This window comes from Myxocyprinus asiaticus, chromosome 28 (genome assembly GCF_019703515.2).
Source record: "Myxocyprinus asiaticus isolate MX2 ecotype Aquarium Trade chromosome 28, UBuf_Myxa_2, whole genome shotgun sequence".
Taxonomy (NCBI): domain Eukaryota; kingdom Metazoa; phylum Chordata; class Actinopteri; order Cypriniformes; family Catostomidae; genus Myxocyprinus; species Myxocyprinus asiaticus.
Window position 1 is genome coordinate 63,275 of NC_059371.1, and position 27,180 is coordinate 90,454.

At 38.2% G+C, this 27,180-nt stretch overlaps 1 protein-coding gene across 2 annotated transcripts in view; it reads left to right on the forward strand.

The window, feature by feature from the left end:
- The window catches only part of hm13 (histocompatibility (minor) 13), a 69,771-nt gene extending 46,449 nt beyond the window's left edge, over positions 1-23,322 (forward strand). The window contains exon 12 of one of the 2 annotated variants that reach the window (XM_051660450.1): positions 16,089-16,297. In XM_051660450.1, the coding sequence (XP_051516410.1) occupies positions 16,089-16,239 (151 nt within the window). In that variant the 3' untranslated portion in view covers positions 16,240-16,297. Of the gene's footprint in view, positions 1-16,088; positions 16,298-21,058 lie in introns of those variants that run through there. The other variant, XM_051660449.1, reaches the window with a different exon arrangement.
- The last annotated feature ends 3,858 nt before the right edge of the window (positions 23,323-27,180 follow it).

Consider the following 27,180-nt stretch of genomic DNA (forward strand, 5'->3'; position numbering starts at 1 on the left):
AACTCAGTGCCTCTTTACTTGACATCATGGGATATCAAAAGAAATCAGTCAAGACTTCAGAAAAAAAATTATGAACCTCCACAAGTCTGGTTCATCCTTGAGAGCAATTTCTAAATGCCTGAAGGTACCACGTTCATCTGTACAAACAACAGTACGCAAGTATAAACACCATGGGACCACGCAGCCATCAAACCACTCAGGAAGGAGATGCATTCTGTCTCCTAGAGATGAACATAGTTTGGTGCAAAAAAGTGCAAATCAATCCCAGAACACCAGCAAAGGACCTTGTGAAGATGCTGGAGGAAACCGGTAGTCAAGTATCTATATCCACAGGAAAATGAGTCCTATATCGACATAACCTGAAAGGCTGCTTGGCAAGGAAGAAACCACTGCTCCAAAACTGCCATAAAAAAGCCAGACTACAGTTTGCAAGTGCACATGGGGACTTTTGGAGAAATGTCCTCTGGTCTGATTAAACAGAAATTGAACTGTTTGGCCATAATGACCATCTTTATGTTTGGAGGAAAAAGAGTGAGGCTTGCAAGCCGAAGAACACCATCCCAACTGTGAAGCATGGGGGTGGCAGCATCATGTGGGGGTGCTTTGCAGCAGGAAGGACTGGTGCACTTCACAAAATAGATGGTGTCATAAGGAACAAAATGATGTGGATATATTGAAGCAACATCTCAAGACATCAGCCAGGAAGTTAATGCTCGGTCACAAAAGGGTCTTCCAAATGGACAGTGACCCCAAGCATACCTCCAAAGTTGTGGCAAAATGGCTTAAAGACAACAAAGTCAAGGTATTGGAGTGGCCATCACAAAGCCCTGACTTCAATCTGATAGAAAATTTGTGAGCAGAACTGAAAAAGCATGTGCGAGTAAGGAGGCCTACAAACCTGACTCGGTTACACCAGCTCTGTCTGAAGGAATGGGCCAAAATTCCAGCAACTTATTGTGAGAAGCTTGTGGAAGGCTACACAAAAAGTTTGACCCAAGTTAAACAATTTAAAGGCAATGCTACCAAATACTAACAAAGTGTATGTAAACTTCTTACCCACTGGGAATGTGAAGAAAGATATAAAAGCTGAAATAAATCATTCTCTGTACTATTATTCTGACATTTCACATTCTTAAAATATAGAAGTGATCCTAACTGACCTAAGCCAGGGAATGTTTTCTTCAATTAAATGTCAGGAATTGTAAAAAACTGAGTTTAAATGTATTTGGCTAAGTTGTATGTAAACTTCTGACTTCAGCTGTTTGTGTGTGGGCTTGTCTCCCCCACACTTACACAAGGGAGCTTTTCAACCGAAATTGAAGTAAATGTAGGATATTATAGACATTGTTTGATGTTCTTAACTGATTTACTTTAATCAATGTCTTTGTTTATATGTTTATTTTGCTGTGGTAGCATGTACAGTGTGTGTGTGTGGGTGAGACAAGAGCGAAAGAGAGGGAGCCCAAGGACGCTTTTCAATCGAAATTGAAATAAATTTAGGATATTATAGACATTGTCATTCTTATCCGATGTACTTAACCAGTGTCTTTGTTTTAATTGGTTATTTTGTTGTGGTAGCCTATATGGCTCTTTGAAATAACTGAAATAATTTGGCGAAGTGAGATGGAACCGTTATGCGGTCAAGACCTGGGACTACTTCATAGCCGTGCGTTTACTTGAAAAATAATTGCACACCTTAGAACGACCGTCAACCAATCAGAATCAAGCATTCAACAGACTTGTGGTATAAATTCTTTTACAGTTACAGTGGTTGGTGTGGAGTAGTTAATTTCTTTTAGAATCCCATCTGGTTTGATGATTCAGGAGTTGTCAACTACAGGATACAGTCTGTACCTGCTAATTGCAGGTTCTAAACCAGTTTTTCTTATTGTCCATTTTGTGCTGTGGCTGGCACTGACACTGTGTCCTGTAAGATCATTGTTGGGCATTTGTTCCTTATTACATTCTTATTATACTGTTTTTAATGTATACATCATATTTAACTTATATTTGTTGCCACAATAGTGTTTAAATGGTAAAATCATTGGCGATACAGTCGCATAGGGTGACAGCGTTCATGATTACATGATAAAGTTTATTATTCAACTTAATTACATTATACAGTAACCTACAATAGTGAGAGTGTAGTTCACAATAGTATGGAACATTATTGCTTTTTGTCTCATTGTGTTGCACATGCTACAGCTGAGCGAACCGAGACAACGAGCCCTGTGATGCGTGTAAATAACGAACATGACGTCTGAGGAAGATTTGTTCTTGCTCCACTTTATTTCCAAATGTTCTACAGTTGCTGGTGTGTTCTCCAGTGTTACAGTTTAACTGGGGTTGAATTCTGAATAAATTTATTACATAATGTTGGCATCCTTGTACAGATGAAAATAAGCTGTATGCTTGGCTTGAACGGCAGAAGAAAAAAACTTACTGAGGCAGGAGATTCAATCTGGTTCAAAAACAATATGATCAATGCACCGTAACACAGCATTATCAGTTTGAGCTAGTTGGTGGTTAAATCAGTAGTCGGCATCTTTATTTCAAATGAGGTTTCTTTATTCGGTGTGAAATGGTTCACGTTGTCCAGCAATGTGTCAAAGTTAACTTGTGCCTCATTCACAATATGATGGCCTTGTAAGATTATGACATTGTATGAAATCTGAACGCATTTTTCTTTTCTAAACGCTGCTCCCAAATATTATGCGACATTATAAAATCAATCAGTAATAGAATGAACAAAAAACTGCCAGAATTAATAAAATCCTAAAAATCCATTAAAAAGTTTGTTTGTTATTAGTGTAAATATATATATTTTTTTTAATGAATGTTGCTAATCTAACCGACCATGTTTGATCTTGCCTGGCAAGAGTCCCCACTGCACCTTTTTCACTCAAACAAAAGATTTAAACACCACCTCCCCTCTCCGCTTTAAGGTGTGAATCGTTGAAGCTCTGGGTGTTAAACTTATGTCTGTTAAAAATATTTCTAGAAAAATGTCTCTGTGCTTAAATTGGAACACAGATCTGTCCTGATGTCCTCTACAGATACAGTACCATAGTATCATCATGGTATTTTGTTGGAAAATAAGTGTAACCACAAAATTAAACATAACTATATTAATACCATATTACGGTAGTAACACAATTGTTGTTGATATCATCAAATCTATGTTTTCTGCCAAAAAACATGGTTACTACAATATTAATTTGGTAAAACTACAGTACCCTTTTTTTATCATTTATTATAAATAGTAATAAAGTAAATATTAAGAGTGGAGACAAGAAACAGAATGGGAAAAATAATGCGCTAAACACAGAATCAAACGCTGGTCGTACAGACACAGGAACACCAGCATTACACTCCACACTAGAGTTGGGGTACTCGAGTTCAGACTTGAGTTGGAGTTTTTTTTATATCGAGACTAAATCAAATATGCTAGGCATCAGGGATATTTAAACTAATATTATGGATGAAATAGACCATGGAAACTCAGTCCATTACATATAGAGGTTGCACTACAAATGTGTTACCTGTAAAGCTGGCACTTGCGTTTCAATGGCAAAAAAGTCAGAAAATACAATGAAGAACACAAGTGAGGGGAGAAGTCTCTATTCACCTATTATCCTAAATATAATGTGAAAAGAACAACACGTCAGCTCAATGAGAGTTTGTCATAAACAAAATTTTAACTTTAGGGAAGTTGGCTACACCTGGACACAGCAGGAGGACTGAAAAGTGTGGTGAAGTGTAGTAGAATAAAAATACATCTTTTCTGTTTTTATTTTGTTTAATTTTATGAGCATTATTAAATGTTTTAATATTACCATTTAAATCAATCAAATCAAATCACTTTTATTGTCACACAGCCATATACACAAGTGCAATGGTGTGTGAAATTCTTGGGTGCAGTTCCGATCAACATAGCAGTCGTGACAGTGATGAGACATATACCAATTTACAATAACATCAAATTAACACAACACAATTTAAAGTCTAATATACACAATTACACACAACACAATATACAAATAATAACATACACTGTACAATATACAATACACACAATATAGATACACATTATTCAATAAACAAGTATATATAGTATATATAGAATGTACAGTAGGTTGTATTGTACTGTATTGACATTCAGGCTGTCGGTTGATAGTAAGTTGTTAAGAGAGAATATAATAATATCATTTATGACAGTCCGGTGTGAGATATAAGAGTAATAAAGTGCAGTGCTGATGTATTTGATCGTGGGAGATCAAGAGTTCAAAAGTCTGATTGCTTGGGGGAAGAAGCTATCATGCAGTCGGCTTGTGCGGGTCCTAATGCTGCGATACCGCCTGCCTGATGGTAGCAATGAGAACAGCCCATGGCCCGGGTGGCTGGAGTCTCTGATGATCCTCCGAGCTTTTTTCACACACCGCCTGGTATATATGTCCTGAAGGGAGGGAAGCTCACCTCCGATGATGTGTCTGGCAGTTCGCACCACCCTTTGCAGTGCTTTGCGGTTGTGGGCTGTGCTATTGCCGTACCAGGCGGAGATGCAGCCAGTCAGGATGCTCTCTACAGTGCAGGTGTAGAACCGTGTGAGGATGTGGCGGTTCATTCCAAACTTCCTCAGCCATCTCAGGAAGAAGAGGCGCTGATGAGCCTTCTTCACAACGACTTCAGTGTGGATGGACCACGTGAGTTCCTCAGTGATGTGGACACCCAGGAACTTGAAGCTGCTGACTCTCTCCACTGGTGCTCCATTGATGGTGATGGGACTGTGTTCTCTGTCTTTTCTTCTGAAGTCCACCACAAGCTCCTTTGTCTTACTGACGTTGAGGGTGAGGTTGTGCTCCTGACACCAGTGTGTCAGAGTGTGCACCTCCTCTCTGTAGGCTGTTTCATTATTATCAGTGATCAGACCTACCACCGTCGTGTCATCAGCAAACTTAATGATGGCATTGGAGCTATGTGTTGCCACACAGTCATGTGTGTACAAGGAATACAAGAGTGGGCTCAGAACACAGCCCTGTGGGGCTCCAGTGTTGAGGGTCAGTGATGAGATGTTGCTGCCTATTTTAACCACCTGGCGTCTGCTTGACAGGAAGTCCAGGATCCAGCTGCACAGCGAGCTGTTTAAGCCCAAAGCCCGGAGTTTCTCATCTAGCTTGGAGGGCACTATGGTGTTGAATGCTGACATAAGTGTTCTTTTTTTCCAGGTGGGAGAGAGCAGTGTGTATTGTAGATGCAATGGCATCATCAGTGGAGCGGTTGTTGCGGTAAGCAAACTGCAATGGGTCTAGAGAGAGAGGCAGCACAGAGCAGATGTAATCTCTGATTAGTCTCTCAAAGCATTTGCTGATGATGGGGGTCAGAGCAACAGGACGCCAGTCATTTAAGCAAGTGATTTTTGATTGCTTTGGAACAGGCACAATGGTGGATGTTTTAAAGCATGTGGGGACTACAGACAAAGAGAGGGAAAGGTTGAAAATGTCCGTGAAAACACCAGCCAGCTAGTTCGTGCACACTCTGATGACTCGGCCCGGAATGCCGTCTGGGCCTGTGGCTTTGCGGATTTTCACCCGTCGGAAGGATCGGGTTACATCTGCTACAGAGACGGAGAGTGAACTAACCTCTGTAGCTTCGGCCACGAGAGCTCTCTCCGCGAGGGCAGTGTTATTTCCCTCAAAACGAGCATAAAAAGTATTTAGCTCATCCGGGAGAGAGGCAGCGGTGTTCATGGCGGAGTTTTTATTCCCTTTGAAGTCTGTGATGTTAATTCCCTGTCACATGCTTCTAGAGTTGGTGGTGTTAAACTGTCCTTCAATCTTGTTCCTGTACTGGCGTTTTGCTGTTCTGATAGTTGTTCGGAGGGCATAACTGGCTTGTTTATGCTCCTCCGCGTTCCCGGAATTAAAAGCGGAGGTCCGTGCATTAAGTGCCGCATGAACATCGCTATTTATCCATGGCTTCTGGTTTGGATAGATCCGTGTTGTTCTGGTCGGAACAACGTCCTCTACGCACTTTTTGATGAAACACATTACGCTATCAGCGTAAAGCTCAATGTCGTCATCAGAGGCGGACCGGAACATCTCCCAGTCCGTGTGATCAAAACAGTCTTGTAGCATAGTCTGATTGGTCCGACCAGCATTGGATCGTTCTGAGGGTGGGTGCTTCCTGTTTCAGTTTCTGCCTGTAAGCGGGCAGAAGCAGAATGGAAGAGTGGTCCAATTTGCCAAATGGTGGGCGGGGGTGGGATTTGTAGCCATCCCGGAAGGGAGAGTAGCAATGGTCTAAAACCCGGTCCCCTCGTGTGTTGAAACTAATGTGCTGGTGGTATTTTGGTGCAACAGATTTGAAACTGGCTTTATTAAAGTCCCCGGTCACAATGAACGCGGCCTCAGGGTGCGTGGTTTCCCGTTTGCTTATAATCCCATACAGTTCCTTGAGTGCTCGGTCTGTGGCGGAATGTACACAGCAGTGATAATGACCGCTGTGAATTCCCTTGGTAGCCAGAATGGTCGATACAGAAGCATGAGAAATTTCAGATCAGGAGAGCAGAAAGACTTGATAGAATGTACGTTCCTCTGATCACACCAGGATTTGTTGATCATAAAACATACACCACCACCTCTGCTTTTACCTGAGAGGTCTTTCGCTCTGTCCGCTCGGTGCACGGAGAACCCCGCGGGTTCAATGGCTGAGTCTGGAATCTCCGCAGACATCCAAGTTTCCGTAAGAAGATAATGCAGCAGTCCCTCGTCTCTCGTTGGAAAGAGATCCGCGCTTTCAGCTCGCAGAGCTTGTTATCCAGAGACTGAACATTTTCCAGTAGAATACTGGGTAGCGGGGGTCGATTTGCACGGTGTCTTACTCTGTTGAGAACACCGGCTCTGTTTCCCCTTTTCCTCCTGCGTTTCCGTGGCCGAGCAGCACAGACAAAGGGCTCCGCTGGCGTGTTTGTAAACAGCGGGTCGGCATTGAGGAATTTGAAGTCCGGTTTACGGTGTGAAATTGCTGAACCAATGTCCAAAAGTGTTTGTCTGTCGTAGACAATAAGGCAGACAACATCCAAGACAAAAAACATAAGAATTGTGAACAAAACAAACAAAACACTACCTTGTTGTGTCGGAGCTCGCAACGCAGCAGCCATACTCGGTGCCATCTTGAGCATCTATATTAAATGTATTCAGTGCATTAAATGTTTAATTACATGTATTTCACACATAATTTTAGATAAAACTAAATTGAATGGAAAAATTGAAAATGAAGTAGAAATAAAAACTAAATTAAAATTTGAAATAACAACTGGTTGTAATGACTAACACAGCTTTCATTTTCTTTAGTCTATGTTTGAGTGGAGGGGAAAAATCAACATATAATTGAAAAAGTCAACAGAACACAGTAAGAAGTGTGTTGAAGGACAGTTTTGTCTTCATACACCTAAAGCATATGCTTTCACTCTAAAACCCATTTGAAGTTTGATCAGCAGGATACTACTCATGTGAATATGAAATGCAACAGAGGTGTTTTTGTTGCATTTATATTGACATTGTTTTTCTTAGTTGTGAATGTTAAAATAAGCTTAAAATATTAATGTTGAGTTTATGGTTACAATTTTAATCCAGATTCATGAATAGATTCATTCGGACTCGACTCGGACTCTGCCTGTTATGGACTCTGTCTTAAGTCCGACTCGGCCCCTTTTGGACTCGGACTCAACTTGGATTCGATTGTTTAAAGACTCAGACTCGACTAAGGTGGACTCGAACCCAACACTACTCCACACCATTGGAGCGACAATCTCAATGAAGTTTGTCGTATATTTATATGTTGCCAATAGACTATTTGGGTTACATCTGAATGCAAGTAGTTATTCTGAAAAATAATCAGTGTTATCAAGCTTTGGGGCAATATTGCTTAATAGCAAATATGAACTAACAATAAAACATTGCGACCAGATAAATAGTGAAGTCATTTTTATTTGTATAGAGTCTTTCACAACACACATCGTTTCAAAGCAGCTTTACAGAAAATCATGCATTAACAGAAAATGAGACTGTAATATCTATAATGTCTTAGTCATCATTGTGTAGTTTGATAAAAAACGATTGTGACTTGTGTTTAAAAATAATTAATAATAATTGTATTCAGAACCCCAGTGAGCAAGCCGAAGGCAACTGTGGCAAGGAACACAAAACTCCATAAGATGTTGGTTAATGGAGAAAAATAACCTTGGGAGAAACCAGGCTCCCTGTGGGGGCCAGTTCCCCTCTGGCTAACATCATGAATATAATGCCAATATTACTTATGTATTGTGCAAGTCATGGTTTAAAATTATTAAACTAAGTAAGTGTTAAGGGTCAGTGTTTAAACAGATTTTGTATGAACTGTAAGATTAATGACTAATGTCTTTGAAATCCATCCTGGATTAACTGCAGAAGTTCACATGGATGCAATTGTCCTTGTTAGTTGGCTGATGAGGGTTTTGTTGGCAATTAATTGATAGTCTATGTATTCCATTTCAAGAGCATAGTCCATCATTAGACCGAGGTGATGCAGGCAGAGATCAGTTAGGTGCATCGCAGTTTAACCGGCCGGTAATTTCGGTGAGGTCTATCCTAAGTCCAAGGTTCAGGCAATGGCATATGAAGTATCCCATGTTTTATGGTTGGAGTTGGCATAAGTTCATCCTCTGAAGTCCATCGTAATAGACTGAAGTGATGTTTGGCTGGCACCGGCTGCTATTAGTCATCATCACTCAGAGACACGTAGCAGTGGATTCCTACACGAAGCAGGAATGGAGCTGGATCCAGCCGGTTCTGGTGACCTCAGGATAGGAGTCCCGAGGTTGAGACAGGGAAACAAATAGAATAATATTAGCATAGATGCCATTCAATTTATTGCAGAGTTATAGATCATGATCAGTGTTTCTGGTTCTGGCAGACCTAACTAAAGCAGTCTAATTGTGAGTTGAAGGATAAATTAGGTGTATGCTTGGCTAAACAGCTGAGTCTTTAGTCTAGACTTAAACTGAGTAAGTGTGTCTGCATCTCGAACAGTGTTAGGGAGACTATTCCATAGTTTAGGAGCCAAATATGAAAAGGATCTACTTCCTTTTGTGGATTTTTATATTCTAGAGACATTTAACAGGCCAGAATTTTGCGATCGTAATGAACGTGATGGAATATAGCATGGTAGAAGGTCACTTAAGTACTGTGGAGCTAGACTATTCAAAGCTTTGTATGTAGTTAACAGAATTTAAAAATTAATATGAAATTTAACAGGTAGCCAATGTAATGATGATAAAATGGAGCTCATAAAATATTATCATATTTCTTGGTTCTGGTCAGCACTCTGGCTGCTGCATTTTGAACCAATTGAAGTTTATTTATTGATCTTGCTGGACATCCTCCCAGTAATGCATTACAATAATCTAGTCTAGAGGTCATGATTTAGTTTTTCGGCATCAGCAACAGATAGCATTTGTCATAATTTAGCAGTATTTCTTAGGTGGAAGAATGCTGTTCTACAAACATTGGTAATTTGATTTTCAAAGGACAGATTGGTATCAAATATAACACTGTTGAAGATGTAACAGTACATTCATCGAGAGTCAAATTTTAGCAGCTTGTTTTTAGAGGTTTTTGGTCCAATAATTAGTACCTCTGTTTTGTCGGAATTGAGTAGAAGGAAATTTCTGGCCAACCAATCTTTGATTTCATTGATAAACACTGCTAATGTGGAGAATTGTGAAATTTCATCAGGTTTTGAAGAAATATGAAGTTGGGTATTGTCGGCATAACAGTGGAAACTTATTCCACAATTCCTGATAATATCTCCCAAGGTAAGCATATACAAGGAGAAAAGCAGAGGCCCTAAAACTGATCCCTGTGGCACTCCATACTTTTGTTTGGTTTGACAATTCTTCATTTACATAGACAAAGCGGTAGCGGTCTGTTAAATAGGACCTAAACCATGCTAATGCAACTCCACAAATGCCAACATAATTCCCTAGCCTATTCAAGAGAATGTCGTGAACTATCGTGTCGAATGCAGCACTAAGATCTAAAAGCACTAGAAGTGAAATGCAGCTGTGATCAGATAAGAGCAAGTCATTTGTAACTCTGATAAGTGCTGTCTCTGTACTGTGATGGGGCCTAAATCCTGACTGAAATTGTTCATATATACTATTTCTCTGTAGAAATGAATTAGTTGGGAGGATACTACCTTTTCTAGTATTTTCGACATAAATGGGATATTTGAAATCAGTCTATAATTAGCCAGTTCTCCAGGATCAAGCTGTGGCTTCTTAATAAGCGGTTTGATAACTGCCATTTTAAAGTTTCATGGGACATGTCCTAAGGATAGCGAGGAGTTAAGAGGAGGTTCTGAGATTACAGGGAATACCTCTTTTAAGAGCTTGGTTGGTATTGGATCTAACATACATTTTGTTGCTTTTGATGTTTCGATGCATATTGTTAGCTCTTCGTGACCTATGACAGCGAAGGATTGAAGTTGCACATGAGGAAAATTATGAGACACTGTTTTCTGAGGTACTGTGACAGATGATTGCATAATTCCAATTTTATTTCTGATTATTTCAATTTTATCTGTAAAGAAATTCACGAAGTCATTACTCTTGTGCTGCGATGGAATATCTGGTTCTGTTGAGGCTTTATTTCTAACCAATTTAGCCACAGTACTGAATAAACACCTAGGATTGTTGTGGTTATGTTTTATGAGTTTACTAAAATATGCTGACCTGGCAGCTTTTAGTGCCTGTCTGTAGCTACAGACACTGTCCTCCATGCACCGCGAAATACCTCTGATTTTGTATTCTTCCACTTGCGCTCCATTTTCCGAGTTGCTCTCTTGAGAGCATGAGTCTGATCATTGTACCATGGTGCTGGGCTTTTTTCTTTAATTTTCTTTAATCGAAGGGGGGCAACACTATCAAGAGTGCTAGAGAAGTCTTTATTTATATTTTCTGTTATTTCTTCAAGTTCTTCTAGGCTTTGGGGTCTACTGAGTGTATGAGATAGCTTCACTAATAATCTTCCAGATCTATATTTAGTGGTCGAAAGAATAGTTCTACCTGAACGATGGCGTGGTGTAGATTGAGTAACATTAGCTGATCGTAGCAAATAAGAGACGAGGTAATGATCCGAGATGTCATCGCTCCGCGGCAGAATTTCTATTGTATCAACATCAACTCCATATGACAGAATTAAATCTAGCATATGATTATGGCGATGAGTTGGTCCCGTCACATTTTGTCTGACTCCAAGAGAGTTGAGAGTATCGATAAATGCTAATCCCAATGTGTCATTTTCATTATCTTTGTGAATGATGTCACCAACAATTAAAACTCTATTTTTTTATTTTTTTTTATTTATATCTGACAGTGTCACATTAAGCATTATTAGTTCAAAAGACTTAAATTTATATCCTGTCCTCTGAGTAACACCAAAAACATCACTGTAAATTGTAGCAACACCACCTCCTCGACCCTTCAGATGAGGCTCATGTTTATAACAATAACCTGGGGGAGAAGATTCATTTAAACTAATATATTCAGCCGGTTTAAGCCAGACCGGCTGAACTATGATCTGAAATAATTTAATTTACAATTAGTGCTTTGGTAGAAAGAGATCTAATGTTTAGTAGCCCTTCCTTCATATGATGTTTATCTTTACTTTTTTTGTTTTGTTCAAGTTTGACCTTAATCAAATGTTTTCTAAATGATTTGGTGAGTTTTGTGTTTGGTAGTTCGGGGAACAGACACAGTCTCTATGTGATATCTAGGTGATACAGTCTCTGTATTTGTGACCTGTGTGACATCTCAAGGCAGTTAGCAGACATTCGGATTAAGGCCCCAGTTAGTCAAATACTATCATTATTAAGACTATGAGCCAAATTACTAGAGAGGAGAGCGGCACCTTCCTTGGAGGGATGGAGTCCATCTTTCTTTAGCAGGTCAGGTCTACCCCAAAAACTCTTCCAATTGTCTATAAAGCCTGTGCTCTTCTCCAGACATCACTCAGACATCCAGCCATTCAGTGACACTAATCTACTATAAACCTGGTCACCACGACGAGCAGGGAGGGTGCCAGAGCATATTACAATGTCTGACATCATTTTTGCAAATTCACACACCTCTTTAACATTATCGCTAGTGATCTCCAACTGGCAAAGCCGGACATCATTAGTGCCGACATGAGTAAAGGTTTTAGAAAATCTACGTTTAGCATTAGACAGCACTTGTAAATTTGATCTGATGTCAGACACTCTGGTACCCGAAATGCATTTAACAATAGTGGCTGGATTCTCTATTTCCACGTTCCATACAGTAGAATCACCAATGATTAGGGCTCTTTCAACATGATTCTCAGTGGGTGCATCACTGAGTGGGGAGAATCTATGGGAAACCCTAACAGGAACGTGAGAGCGGTGTCGCTTTGCTGAGTGAGTATGCCGTCGAGACGTCACCCAAAGCCCTGCTGTGGGGGCTCTAGAGCCGGAACCAAAGTGTGTGTGTTGCTCGCTGTTCTATCCGCATCCAAAACAGTATCTACCGGCTTCTCTTTCTCACTGACCTCCACTAGCATTCGGATGCATGTTTCTAACTCATTAACGTTCTCTATCAGCCTGACTAATTCCTTAAATTTATCACATGTGAATCCCTTACTGCTGACGGAAGAAGCTATTGTAAACATGTGACATGCAATGCAGGAAGAAATAACATTAGCGGATGCCATGACTTACCGCAATTGGTTGTTGTTGTTTGTTGTTCCTGAGCGGTGAGGGTTTGAGATCGATGTGCATCCGTCACGCAGTTGTTTGTTATGGTTGTTCTTGATAAGCGGTGCTTTGAGCTCGATGCAATAATCTGTGTAACACAGAGGAGAAAAACGGGTGAGCGCTGTAAAATGCACGCAGTTGAATCGCGATAAGAGAATAATGTGGGGGAAAACCCGATGCACGCTGAAAAATGGCAGATGTTAAGGATTAAAAGCTGAAAACAGATAAGCAATGCTAAAAAAGCCAGCAGGCTACAAACACAGACTCGAGCTAGGCGCCAGCAGCAACAGGTAAAATACACACAGATGAAACAGTAGAAAAGCGGTAAAATGACAGGGTAAAATTTTGCCTTTACAAAGTACTTTATGCAACCAGTTTAAACATTCTGCCCATCATATTGTTTTTCTAACAAATTCTATGTTTCATAACACTCGTAGTAAAAACATTCAGTCAGTGAACAGGAGAATGCGCAGCATAGAGGGTTCAGATATCAGAAATATCCACAGATAGACAGTCTCTAAAGTTAATGAATGAATAGAACACAAAAGTCTGTTTTACTCACAGACTAAAAGCTGTTTATTTGTATACAGCAAAGAGATCTGTATTTCCTGAGGTAATTTCATCTAAAGGTGAGCATCTGACTTCTGAGTAGACGAAGGGAAGTCTGGGATGTGGGTAGCTGCTCCCGGGTCCTAGTGCCTGCCGAATTTAACCTCTGTCAGAGTGACTTTTACAAAGATGTGACTTATCTGTGTTTTTTTTTTTTCTCTGAACAATGCTATTTTGACCAGGTGTGAGTTATATTCAGGTGTGACTTTATTTCTGGAAAATGCGGTATATCATAAATAAATATTATACTGCTTATAATTTTAGCAAGGCACCTTAATACCATTATACCGTAATACCACTGTATTTTATGTGAAATTTATCATACATTGAACATTTCATACCATATCATCCCTAGTCAGCTCTGGCCTGTTGAAATTCTATGGTTATAGCGCCCCTTAGCAGTTTTGAACTTCTAATGACTCATTCACGAGTTGATCATTGCGGTAGAAAGCCTACTTTGGTTGACTACCTACTGTATATTTGACATACTTTGCTTTTTCGGATTTCATTTATTTTGGTAGTTATATCTTTATATTAAACGCAAAGTTTTTTATAAACTTGAAGGGATAGTTCATACAAAAATTAAAATTCTCTCATTTACTCACCCTCATGCCATCCCATCTGTTATTGTATTTTATGATGACTTTGATACTACTGCAAAGATATGTGTATAACAGGGTGTCAGACAGGCATTAATAAGCATAATATAGACAAAAGAATAACAATTAGAGAGATCTTTAATGTGAACATGTGTCTTTCACACATGGCTTTCATGATTGGAAAATGTCTCTGTGCGAATGATCATACAAATGTAGGTTTGCACCATTTCAGTAATAAGACTGCACACCGGTGTGTTCATGTTGACTGATTTTAATTGACTGAAGAACTTAAACTGAATTAGCTGTCAGCCTCAAAGTAGGTGGGGACGGGGTCACACCCACCAGTGACGTGAACAATGGTTTTTAGCAGTGAGTGCGAAGTTTCCTTAGAGTTCGTTCTGACGAGCTGTTTCGAACCTCCAAAATGAACTCAAAAACACCTTTTTGTCCAGAGTTTTTTCTAAATGACGTCACACTTGCTTAAAGTATATCAGGGCCTTAAAAGTTTGGTTTGACTCATTCCAAGAAATGCATATCCAAAGGCAAAATCCACGCAATCCATTTGTCATCGAGTAATTTCTCTTTTCATACCCTTTCTGTTTTTTACAGTCAATTGTTGATCAAAAAAATTAAAATAAAATAAACATTTAATTTTAATCACACATAGCACGGATGTTGTAAAGAAGCCATTCAACTCCAGTCTCTTAATATGTGCTCAACCTAAAACACTTCTGAGAAACACTTATTGAACTGCCACTATTCTTAAAGACAGTACCGTTTTAGCACTTGTTCCACATATCAATGTATATGGTACATAACATAGTACATTGACATTTACAATTCCGTTTGGTGAAGCTAGCGTTGCAGAAATTACACATTTCAACTTTAGGACAACGTATAGAGCTGTTTCTTTTCCTCTCAATAGACCATTTCAAGCATGTAAACAATAATAAAGGAATTAGAACGCAACTATTCCTGAAGCACTTCCGCGATCATTAACAGATCCTTAAAATAAGGCTCTGAGTTAAAATTTTCCTCAAATAACGTCAAACGTTTACCTGAAGTTATCCAGACATGTTGTTACTGAGCATCTACGCAAGAGAGGCAATGAAATTGTATCGTAGTTTAGACGCTCACGATTATGTCCTCAGCGGAGAGATCAGGAATATTGAATCGCTCCTATTATAATCAATGAAGCCATTCAAAGAGGCTGTCAGCATGACCTGTGGACAAGATAAGGATTTTTAGGTCTTTTAGGATAAAAGCGTCTGTTAATGACTAAACGTAAGAGTAAATGACTTGCGCAGCTTCATTTATTATAATGGAAGTTATCTAAAGTAACTTTTAGAACTCTACCTGTCAGACTTACAATTAGATTGTATAAATGTCATTCACCTACCAGAGATAAGACGTGCTACGGATTTTTATACTGAACATCTCACTTCACTGAGTGGTTCATGCGTCTATTTGTTGTTGCTTTTTCGGAAATCGATACACTTATTTCCATTAGTTCCAGGTATCCAGGAGGCATCCAGCCACCAAACAACATAGTCCACATTTTAATAATGACATTTTATGACAATTGTGTTAGCGTTAGTAATGTTAATCCTGTTAACACTGTTATTTTGAATGAGGGTGCGTTCCATTCCGAAGTGATCATCTCTAGCTCTTTTCCCTTCGAAGACTTTACCATCCACTGTGAGAGCTTTGAAAAGCTAAAAGGTGTGGGTCTCAAAAATAAGTGTAATTCGGAACTCCCTTTTTAAGTCATTTTTGTTGGAGATTTTGTTTGAAGTGATCTTACAGCTTGACTATTATGATTGTTCTCCCTTCAAAATGCCCTTATAAGGATGATTTATCTAATTTGGAACGCAGTCTGAGTTCAACAACTAGCAGGAAATTTTCAAGGAACAAAAAGATGTCACTTCCTTAAACATCTTGAAATGGTCTATACTTATGCCTCTCTTCCTCTCTGTACTTTCTTCTCTATTACTGTTTTATTCTTTTAACACTCATTCTTCTTTCCTCGCTTTATCTTCTCTTTCCTCTGTCTTGTCCTGTATGGTGCAGCTACGAGTCTTCAGATGAGGTTTTGCCTCGAACGCCACGACTGACTCATTTCCCCTGCGTGTCGGGCTCTCCGGCGAGTCTGGCGAACTCCATGCAGAGTTTCAACCGCTTGTCCCCACGCCATCGCCGACACACACCCACTGACATGTAACAACTGCACGCTTAGTGTTCTATCCTCTGTCACCTGTGCAGGTACCACCTTCGACACGTAACAATTTAACACATCTTTCCTGATCTGGTCCTGTCAACATCTCCATACCCAATCATTGTGCCTTGTTTACCTTTACGAATTCCATCAGCTTTATTCTGTTTCCCTTATTACGATCTTCCTGCTATTCATAAAAACAATAAGTCATGTAAAAAATATTCCTGGAAAAATATAGTCCTGGAAAAAAAATTTGTATAGTAAATTTGATTGTGTCACCAACAAGGTTTTTGATACATGTACAAAAATATGGTAACGGTCAGGATTCGGGATAGGTGTCAAATACAAAATTTTTGTATCGTTTTTGTGTATTTGCTGGTGGCGGCTCATTGTGAAACATCAAAGGTTGACTTATGAAAGAAGCCCTTTCATATATGTTCTCTACTCATCTGCTGTCATCTCTGCTTTACTCAGATTAAATAGTTTAAGTATTGATACAGTGCAAAATATTTATTTTTTCATACCAAAATTGCTGTTGTTAACTTAAAAAAAACATTTAAGTTCTAAATGAGACAATGATAGCTGTCGGACCGCTGATTTTTTTTAAATAAATGAATTCACATCCCGCTGTGGTAGCGTAGTGATACAGACTTTACACCTCGAGATCCAAATATATATATATTTTAAAAAATGAGACAAATCCGCTTACACTGCGTTGGTAAAACATGGACTAAATCAATGAATCCATTCATAAAAATGGCATTAGCTATAAAAAAAAATTTAAATTTTTTTTCATATATTTTTGGGACGAAAATGAATTCGTCCTAGTGATTATTAAACTACAAAAGGCTGCGATTCCATTGAATAAATATATAATCTGCATGTGCTGCACCCTTCAAAATGTGTTACTTTCTGAGTGTCCGATTAAACGGGACACACATCTAGTGTAGGCAGCATCCCACAAACATTTGGCCAACAGAAACACAAACAGTAGCAATTCTGTAAACATGTTTGCGATCCCATGGAACGATGGGGAGAATAAGAGTCTCAATGGGGCCACAGAGAAGTGTTCTGGGCCTTCTTTGGAGGCAGTAGATTGTTCCGTAGGCTCTAGTTCCTTCACATTTCTCAGTCCACTTGCTTCACAAGCTTGGGTTTAGGCCATGGCCGCTGGAGCCACCATTGGCTCAGTCTCCGCTCTCTGGTGGACAGCTGGAGCGGCAGTGGCGCTCTGATTTGCTGGATGCTGCCCCGAATAAGTGTGTGCTGTGCTTCAGAGCACACCTTGCCTCGGCAAGATGTGTTTGTTGGCCAGCGACTGCTTCTTTGGCAGTTGGAATCTCATTTATTGTGAAAGCATTTATTGTGTCACCAGAGAATCCCTGCTGTGACACCGGAGCGTCAAGAAAGAATGGCTTGTCCTTGTTTTGAAGCTCTGACAAATTAAGAAAGATGTGACACTCAATGGACACCAGGCTTCTCAAAGATGTGCAGATAGCCTGGACAGTGATTTTGGTTGACTGGAGCGCACATGGAATGTGGATGTGAGCCTATATGGCTTGGACAGATGCACCAGCTTAGATTGTCATACCATGTGGAAGGGGCACAAGTTGCCACGGCTGTCTCTTCAACTGGGCGAAACTCAGTATAGCCTCTAAGCACGGCACGATCAAGCGACAAAAAGGCAGCTGCATCGGAGGAATTCCTTCTCGTTTTGTAGGGAACACACCATGTCTTGACCAGCTGGTTGTGCAACCTGGGAAAAAATATCACCAGGCAGTGCACCAGTTTTGTGAGAATGCTTGGGTGCAGCAAGTGTGGGCAATTCGAGCTGTAATTTCTCCACCGCCCAGGCGAGAACCATCAATTCAAAAGCAGATATCTTCTTTTTTCACCCTGCAGGGGAGAATACCAGCAAGTTCATCGACTTCAGCAGAAGGCTCTTTGTGTTTCTTTTCGCTGAAAGAAATACACACTGCAGTCAATATTAAAAACAGGATACTGTTCAAGAAAGGGTGTTCACATCTAAGTCCTCTTAAATAGAACAAGACTAAATAAATACTGTAAAACATACAGGGGAAAAAAAACATTCACATCACCTTCACATTGTGTCTGTTCAGTTTGTACCTGTTTTTATCAACTTCGTGATAGGTTCTCAGCCCTTTTTTTCATCGTTATTTTTTGGAACCCAATAAAAAGTTTTTTAAGAAACTACTATGAAATACATTTTTTTATATAATTATTATAAATCAGTAACATATTTATGTTCATGTACTTATTTGCACTTGCATGCGCCAGTTTAACCTTAAACTTTTAATTTGGTGCAAGCTTTTAATTTGGCGGAACATGGAAGATGTTTGTCTGTTGTTGAGTTGACAATGCCCTTTTACTGCAGAGAAATGCGCTCATCCATTCATCTGTCCTCAAAATCCCAGTGTTATGGGGTTATTTTAGATTTGAATAGTAACTTTTAGCATATTTGCAACTTCGAAAATGTGTAATTAGTGAATCTAAAGCGCTGTAAATATAACACGCTCCGCTCATTAGCCTCACTTTTAGTATGTTTTATACACTACAGAGAACAGCACTGCGCACATACAGTAAGCGCAGCGAACAGCCCGTGCAGACTAATTTGTCTAATTTGCATAAATTATCAAGGGCTGCAATTTAATTAGACAAATTAGTCTGCACGTGCTGTTCGCTGCACTTACTGTACGATTAATCTAAATGAAAACAAAATTACGATATGACCGTGCAATTGCACGGTCATATCGTAATTTTGTTTTCATTTAGATTAATCGTTCAGACCTACTCCTGGGAGAAACGCCGAAGTGACCGACTTGAAAAGGAGTATGGCAAAAAAAACATGGTTAGTTTTACTATAGCAAAACCATGGTTAATTTTTGTAAGGGCACATTTGTTAAATTAACCATGGTGTCACTATTTTAAAACTGTAGTAACCATGATTACTACATGCTGTTTTTATTACGATGGTTTTGGCTTTACAGTGCTGCTAATCTCATGGGTAAAATATCGTTACTGTAGTAAAACTGGTACATTTTGTGATTATGGTTTTACTATACCACAGTTATTTTGTTACTGTAGTAAAATCATGGTAAATTCTGTAATTACTGTGGTTTTACTAATACTGAAGGGTATTAGTAGGGTATTATTGAACCAAAGTTCAATAAATTAATAATCAGAATAAATGATAGTAATTCAAGTAATATAGTTTATAGAGTGCAACAGTCTTGTTCTGAAAGTAAAAATACCATTTCTTTTTTCTATAGTGGAATTGATATTGAACAGCTTGTAACCCTTTAAATGAGCTCTGAGGTTGTTAATAAATGGTATACGCTTCTGTGGAAGCCATCCATCGGTCTGCATTATCTCGACTTTTCTCGACTGATCTAGAGAATTGCGGCAAACAAGGCATTCCAAAACTGCTCTGCAGCGACCACCCACTCCCATTAAGCACTTTGAATTACGCAATTGAGTCACTCTCCCTACACTCTCAAACTATCCATGTATATTTGTAAATATCGAAATATTTCGCAATAAAATGTATTTATATTGTTTCTAAAGTCATAATCAACTTTAAATATTTGTTATATTTTCATTAATTTTTTTATTCCATTACATAATTTGCAATGCTTCATGAGATTGTAGTTCCCTCATTAAAAAAAGTTAAGTACAAAGTATAGTACCTTTGTCGTCTGATTTTCAAATACTGATTTTCACGTTTGTAATGTTGTGATTCACCTCAGAGCTGGTTGGTTCAGTTCATGGTTTACAACTCTTTTATAAAGGATTTTCTGAAATACCTGAAAAAAAAAAACATTGGGAAAAATACTTCCGCATCCAAGACGGCTCAAACTGGGTGGGCACTGTTGCACTCTATTAGCCTAACTGCAGGCTGTATTAGAGTAGAATTGTGGTGTGCGTTCATCAGCTGTTTTACAACAGCTTCAAATATGGCTCATTCTGTCAGCTTTAAGGCCTGTTCACACAGAATCCGTGAAGATTTTGCAAGACGAACTTACAACGGAATGTCTATTCACCACTGATTCCGTAAAAAATGAAATGAAAAATTATTTCAAACCTGTATAGTAGATGTTGCTGTTACTGTTCTACAAACATTTAAACCAGTCTCCTGCCTGCACCCATCAGCTGCTAGAGATTAATATATTGAATGCTGTTAAAGCATTTATTTACCTAATTTGGCATAACTGTTTCATTATGTTCTTTCCTGTTAGATATTTATTTTCACATGTGTTTTGCTAAGAGTATGTTACAAACGGATTGAGCAGCTGCAGCGAATCTGGGAAAAAATTACAAAATGCTCTTATCTCAGTCCGAATAAGAAAAAACAAAATTAGACCACTCTCTGTAAAAAAAAAAAAAAAAAAAAGAAAAGAAAAAAAAGAAAAACTTCCGATTGTCGGCAGAAGATTTGTCGGACCTGATGTGAAAGTGTCATAAAAATGCATTGTTCCCGTTCAAAAGCTTGCTCAGAACGAGCAGTCGCACTGAAAAAACTGACTTGGTGTGTACAGACCTTTAGATCTGCAACTATTCATTACATAAAATAAAATGTATTATGTTGAGGTGTCTGTCTTTCCTTCCTCATAGTCCCCCTTTTAATCACTCTCTCGCCTTCCACTATCATACCATCACCCAGTACAGCAGATATTTAATAATCATAATACCTAAGATCACAGGAAATACAGGGACAGAGCAGTGTAGAAGCTGCCTCTCTTTATTCAGATATGCTGATGACCGTCAGATGTTTGTTTCACTCACTTCCTTTGTACTGTGTCTGCAGGTATGAGGAGTCGTCACCGGAGGAAGGGTCATCAAAAGATGAAATAACAGAATCTGATAAAGACAAATAAAAGTGCAAACAATCCTCGTTCATGTTCTCCATTTGTTTGTCGCAGTGACGTGTTCATGCAGCAGCCCGTAGCAGTCTGTTTATGCAACATGTTCTGTAGTTCAAACTGTTTTAAAGATGTATGACAGCTTTATCAGTGCTTCTGTATCACCCTCTTTCTGCTCATTTCATTGCCTTCCAATACTCATTGGATTATTTTTATTAGATATTTGCTTTCAATGGCCAGAATTTTACTTTACATATATATATTTATATATAGAGACTGTTTGCATGTAAGGTGTTATTTCATTATGCAGTTTTATTACAAAACTATCTGATATCACACACGCCAATCTACCCATTCTCAAAAAGTATTTTCTAAATTTTTTCCAGTAAAAAAAAAATATGTAAACACCCTTAAACATTTCTTAAGAACTAAAATTGTAAAATACTTGTTTTAAGAGAAAATATCTTGAATATCTTAACTAAAAAAAAATTAGAATCCAAGATAAATTCTCTGAAAATGAATAGATTCCAAAGTGAATTTATCTTGTTTTAAAGATTTAAATGAAAAACAAGACAAAAATACTGATTATGATGTTTAGCAATTTTATGACTTCACTTTTTTTTTTCTTTTATTGGGGTGGGTCTTTACTCTTGGATTTCATGAGGGTATTTTCAAATGATATTTAAAAGCATTCTGAGCATTCGTTTTAATGTATCTGTAGAAATATAGAGCAAAAAAGGGACCAAATCTCTCCCTATGAAATGATGGTTATGTTTAAAGTTTCTGGCATTGTCACGATGTAGTTTAGAGGAAGGATTGTCAGGATAAATGGAGCCGTTTCTATGCCATATTGAGTGCAGATTTTGTCTGTACACCTTGTGTTCAGCTCGGTTCAATAACCATTTTAAAATCTCTTCTTGTTTAACCTTTCTTTTCTCAATGTAAAAGTGCAAGTATTGGCTTATAAGAGGAGTATTTTTCCTCCGTTATTTGTTGTTGTTTTTTTTTTTTATTTGCATTAAACTGTGGTTTATACTGCCATAGAGAAGCATATCACCATTGTTTGCTTGACTGCTTTGAAATAGTTTTGATATTGAAATCAAAGGAAAATGATTCTGTTATCAGAGACTGTCAACAAAGGCTATCAAGTTATCATAACTTATACATGTTCAAATACAGTCTGCTCTCACCTTCTACTATCATACATCACTATCACCCAGTACATTCAAAATTTGGGATTCTAAGTCTAATTTACACTTTAGGATTTTGAATAATTTCAATAACATGGAATCATTATGGCATTAAATGAATTTGTTTCCACACTGTTTCTAATTGAATGTTGGCCAATTTATGACATGTTTAAAGGAATATTTTACCAAAAATGAAAATTCTCTCATTTACTTACACATTTTGGATGGAATGAGGGTATGACTTTCTGTGTATGAGTTTGCTGAACACAAACTAAGATGTTTAGAAGAATATCTCAGCTCTGTAGGTCCATATAATACAAGTGAATGGGTGTCAAAATTCTCCAGTAGTAAAGAAAAGCAGCATAAAAGTAATCCATATAACTCTGGTGGTAAAATACAGGTCTTCTGAAGCGATCTGATATGTGTGGTTGAGAAAGAGATCAATATTTAAGTCCTTTTTACTATCAATCTCCACTTTCACGTTCACATTCTTTTGTTTTAGACGATTCACATTCTTTATGCATATCACCACCTACTGGTCAGAGCTGATAAACGGTGGAGATTTATAGTAAAAAAAAAAAGACTTAAATATTGATCTGTTTCTCACCCACAACTATCATATCACTTCTAAAGACATGGATTAATCCAATGGAGTCGTATGGATTACTTTTATGTTGCCTTTGTGCTTTTTGGAGCTTAAAAATTTTGGTTCCCATTCACTTGCATTGTAATGATCTACAGAGCTGAGATATTCTTCTAAAAATCTTCATTTGTGTTCAGAAAGGAAGTCAAACACATCTGGGATGGCATGAGGGCGAGTAAATGATAAGTGAAATTTAATTTTTGTGTGAACTACCCTTATAACACTTGCGCAGATGGTCAGATTTCCTTGCTTTCATTGATGCACACAAGATGCTCTTTTGGACATTCTCAAATCATGCTGGATAATATGATCATCAGGTTTTGTACATGCCAGCTCCAATGCATGTTGTCATTAAAGCAAAAGGGTGACCATTCAATTTAGCTTTTCACTGTATATATGATGCTGATAATTTATGAAATGGTGAAAATTTCTAAATAGATTTTACACTTCACTTGTATACATTATATGCCATATCAGTTCATACACGGTGGAACTATTAAGCCTAATATTATAATTGCCATGATAATATTCTTTAAAGTGATAAAAAAAACATTGAGCTTCTTTACTGTAGATGTTACCCAGAATTATTCATTTTTCAGACTATTCTTGTCACACTAGCAATATTTTGCTTAAAAATGGCGCAATTTTGTTGGCAGGATAAACAGTTGAAATGACATATTTAAGTTAATGTAGTCATTTAAGCAGCAGCAGTTTTATCAATATCAGATCAGTTCTCAAATCTAGCTTAGGTAGTTCTCCATGTTTAATTTATTTCACATCCATACAATGGATAAATGTTTAATGAAGGCTCAGTAAAAGTAAGTGATGGTCAGCAGGTGTTCAATTGAAGATGCTTATTGAATCTTGGTTTAAGTACCTAAAGTTGGTGCACACAAGTTGCTGATTGATTAATATATTTACTTATTTATTTTTATTTTATAATAAAATAAATGAATGTTTTATGTTTTTAAGCTTTTCATTATGGTTGCTAAAGCAAGGCTTGGTTAACAGATTGAATTCCTTGGGGATATAATTTATTACAGCTGAGAGTTACGTGAGCAAACAAGGTTTGAACATCAACAGTAAAAAGATCAAACTGAAATTCACAGCTTTTTAACACTTCTGGGTACAAATTTGAAGGCTGCTTATTGGATAAAACAGGTAAACGTCATATCATGCAACTACACATCACTTTACGGAGAGCTTACGACCTACTAGTTAAGTCTTGCCTTAAGAACAGGTGGTGCAACCAAATTAAGCACTGACTTAGTTACAAACTAACTAGTAGTTACTAAGCCCTTAGTATGAACTTTACCTCCCAACTTGCGCACAGCTGGTGCAACCCTACCCAGTTGTTACCATGGGGTCCCTGTTAGCCCCAGCTGGTAGATGCTGGAACTGCACCACCCAATGGCAAAAAGCAGGTTTCTCCATAGGCCGCCATTCAAAAGTAGCCGTGTTTTATGACGAAATAAAAATAAATAAATAACATGAACCATTTCAATTTAAATAATTTCATTACATTATAGCATATTGTCATCCGGTGACGGGTTGTTTTTGAATGGCTCTTAAAAGCGTGAATATATATATAAGCAATTTATATTTTTCCCTATCTATTCCCATTGACGAGTGATCAGTCACGTAACACCAGATCCCGGAACTGAGCGCCCATTAGCAAAGATGTCAGCCTCCATTTCGTTCGCTTTCTGGGAACCCTGCGTTAGCTGAGCAAAGTCATAGAGATGAATGGGGAATGGAGAAGCTCCATGGTTGTTACTAGTAAAATTATTAGCTTTGCTAATACGATTTTTAAGTAAACTATACAGTAGCTATTCCAACTAGTCATTACATTTAACAAACAAAAAAGCAGTTGAGTGAGATGAGAAATGTTACTAGTAACAACTGGAATAGAAACTACTAGTGTCTTATAACTAGTAAACTGGAATATACTAGTCAATATTGGATTACTCAAATAAGCTCTTAAAAAATAGATGCTAGTAAGTTTTAAGGAATATATGTCAAAAGTCCTTGCCATAACACAACCGACTTGTGAGCTTGGACTTCACTACTAAAAATGGCCCAAAAATCAGCCAAATCATGTTTAGCTTTCAATCTATTGAAATGCACAGGTTTGTGGGATAGAAAAAATAACTAGTTTGGTATGAAAGCAGTGGACGTCTGTGAGATATCCTCACTAATGTAGTGAATCAAGCACATGTGTGTGTGTGGTGGTAATGGTGTTGGTGGGGGAGGGGGGGTTGGATGTTTCCTGCAGATGAGTCATTAGGGGGTCACTGTGGCCCTTGAGCAGGTTATGACCCTACAAATGAGCAACGCTGCAGTGAGGTTACAAGGTGATTTAACCTCTGTTGCTATGCAACCTTAGATACCCATTCACGCATGCACATTGACAGAGCTCTGACCTCAAAGACAACAACATTCAGTACAGTGATAAGGCTCTTCTGTTACTGCTGATACTGTACAAATGTACAATACTTCATCAAAGGTGAAAGAGTGCAATATTTACATTGAGTTTTAATCTGATATTTACTGTGCGCAGTGCCGGTCCTATCATTTAGGTGCAATCTTGCCATTGCAGTCAGATATTCTTTTATACTTGGATTACATTAGTCGTCTAGGCCAATCATGTAATGGCACTAACGCAAACGAACCACGTTCAGAGTGTTACAACAGTAGATCACAGCTTGCGGATACCATACAAATGTTTTGAGCCAGAAACTGAAACCTACCTGTCGTAAATTGCCTGTGACTTTTCTTATAAAACAGCAATTTTATCATAGTAAACTCCACTCATAGATCACCCCAAAAGGATTGTTTAGTGTAAAACATGTTGAAGATTAGCAAACAGGTGGTCAATTAAGTGATGAGCTGTTTCAACACAAAAACGGTTTATTCATCATACTGAAGCATCTCCTCCATAGATATCCATTAAAAAAAATGGCCTCTGGTCTCCTCACCAGTGTACCACTGTTATGCTTTTTTTGGCTAACATTTTTGTCTCCCCCTTGGTAGAGGGGTTCTGATTGCAATCTCCAAGCATTGGCTTAAGCCTCTGGAGTCTTATGGATTACCTTTATGCTGCCTTTATGTCCTTTTTAAAGCTTTAAAATTTGGTCACCATTATCTTGAATTGTGTCGACACACAGACATCATATCTCCATTAAAATATCTTAGTTTGACTTCAATGGTCGAAAGAAAGTCATACGAGTTTGAGAGGGCATAAGGCCTGTTTCACATCGCAAGCGTGAGCAGTGCATCAGCAGAGCATATTTTTTTAGTGATCATGTTAACAGGTTAGAGTATTCACATCAGAAACTGCAGCAGCATGTGAGAGCGTAGCTTGAGCGTTGTGTGAGCTGCAAAGAAGGTGGGTGGGGGGGCGGGGGATTTCGGATCAAGACTTATTTTTCAGCGTTGCTCATGCTGATTTATAGTGACATGACAGCGCACTATTGATAGACAAATTGAATAAAATTTTACACAAAAAAAAAGGTAGAACATGCACAGAATAAGCTTATATTTGTAGTCTAATGTGTTTTTATATGAATTAGAGCATGTGGGAATAAAAGAAACTCTATTTACTATCATTTAAAACTACAGTATACTACAAGTTATAGGGTTAAATAAACAACTCCCTGTTATATACTATAAAATATAGAGCAACAAACAAATGCACATGACAGCCCGTATGCTTGGTGATTTCAGAACTTACCTTTTTCTTGTATTGATGATGGATGACTCAAGATTTTTTGTGGAGAAACAAAGTGCTACATGACCTTCAACTTTTTATAAGGACATATTGACAAAGGAAAAAGCGTGGAATGCAGTTATTTGGGCTGTTGGTGTAGGTGGTGAGTTAACTTTTTTTTTTGTAAATGTGTAATAATTCTTATAAAGAAAGTACACTTACTTTCAAGTATTACAAGTATTTTAAGTACACTTCAAAATTTTGATTGATGTTTAAACAAAGAGATATCACTATCAATGGTTGTATGTAATAACTTATTTCTTACTACAAAGCAGAGTGATCGATCCAAACTGAATGATCGCATTCTGTGTTGTGCATGTCGCTCTCCCCCTCCCCCTCATGTACAAACCTAGTTTCTCAACTGAATGATGTTTGTAAGGATCAGAGCTTATTGTGTTTACTGCCACTTAATAAAATAATTGTACATTCTACATTAGGTTACACCAGCATCATGTAAATAAGATT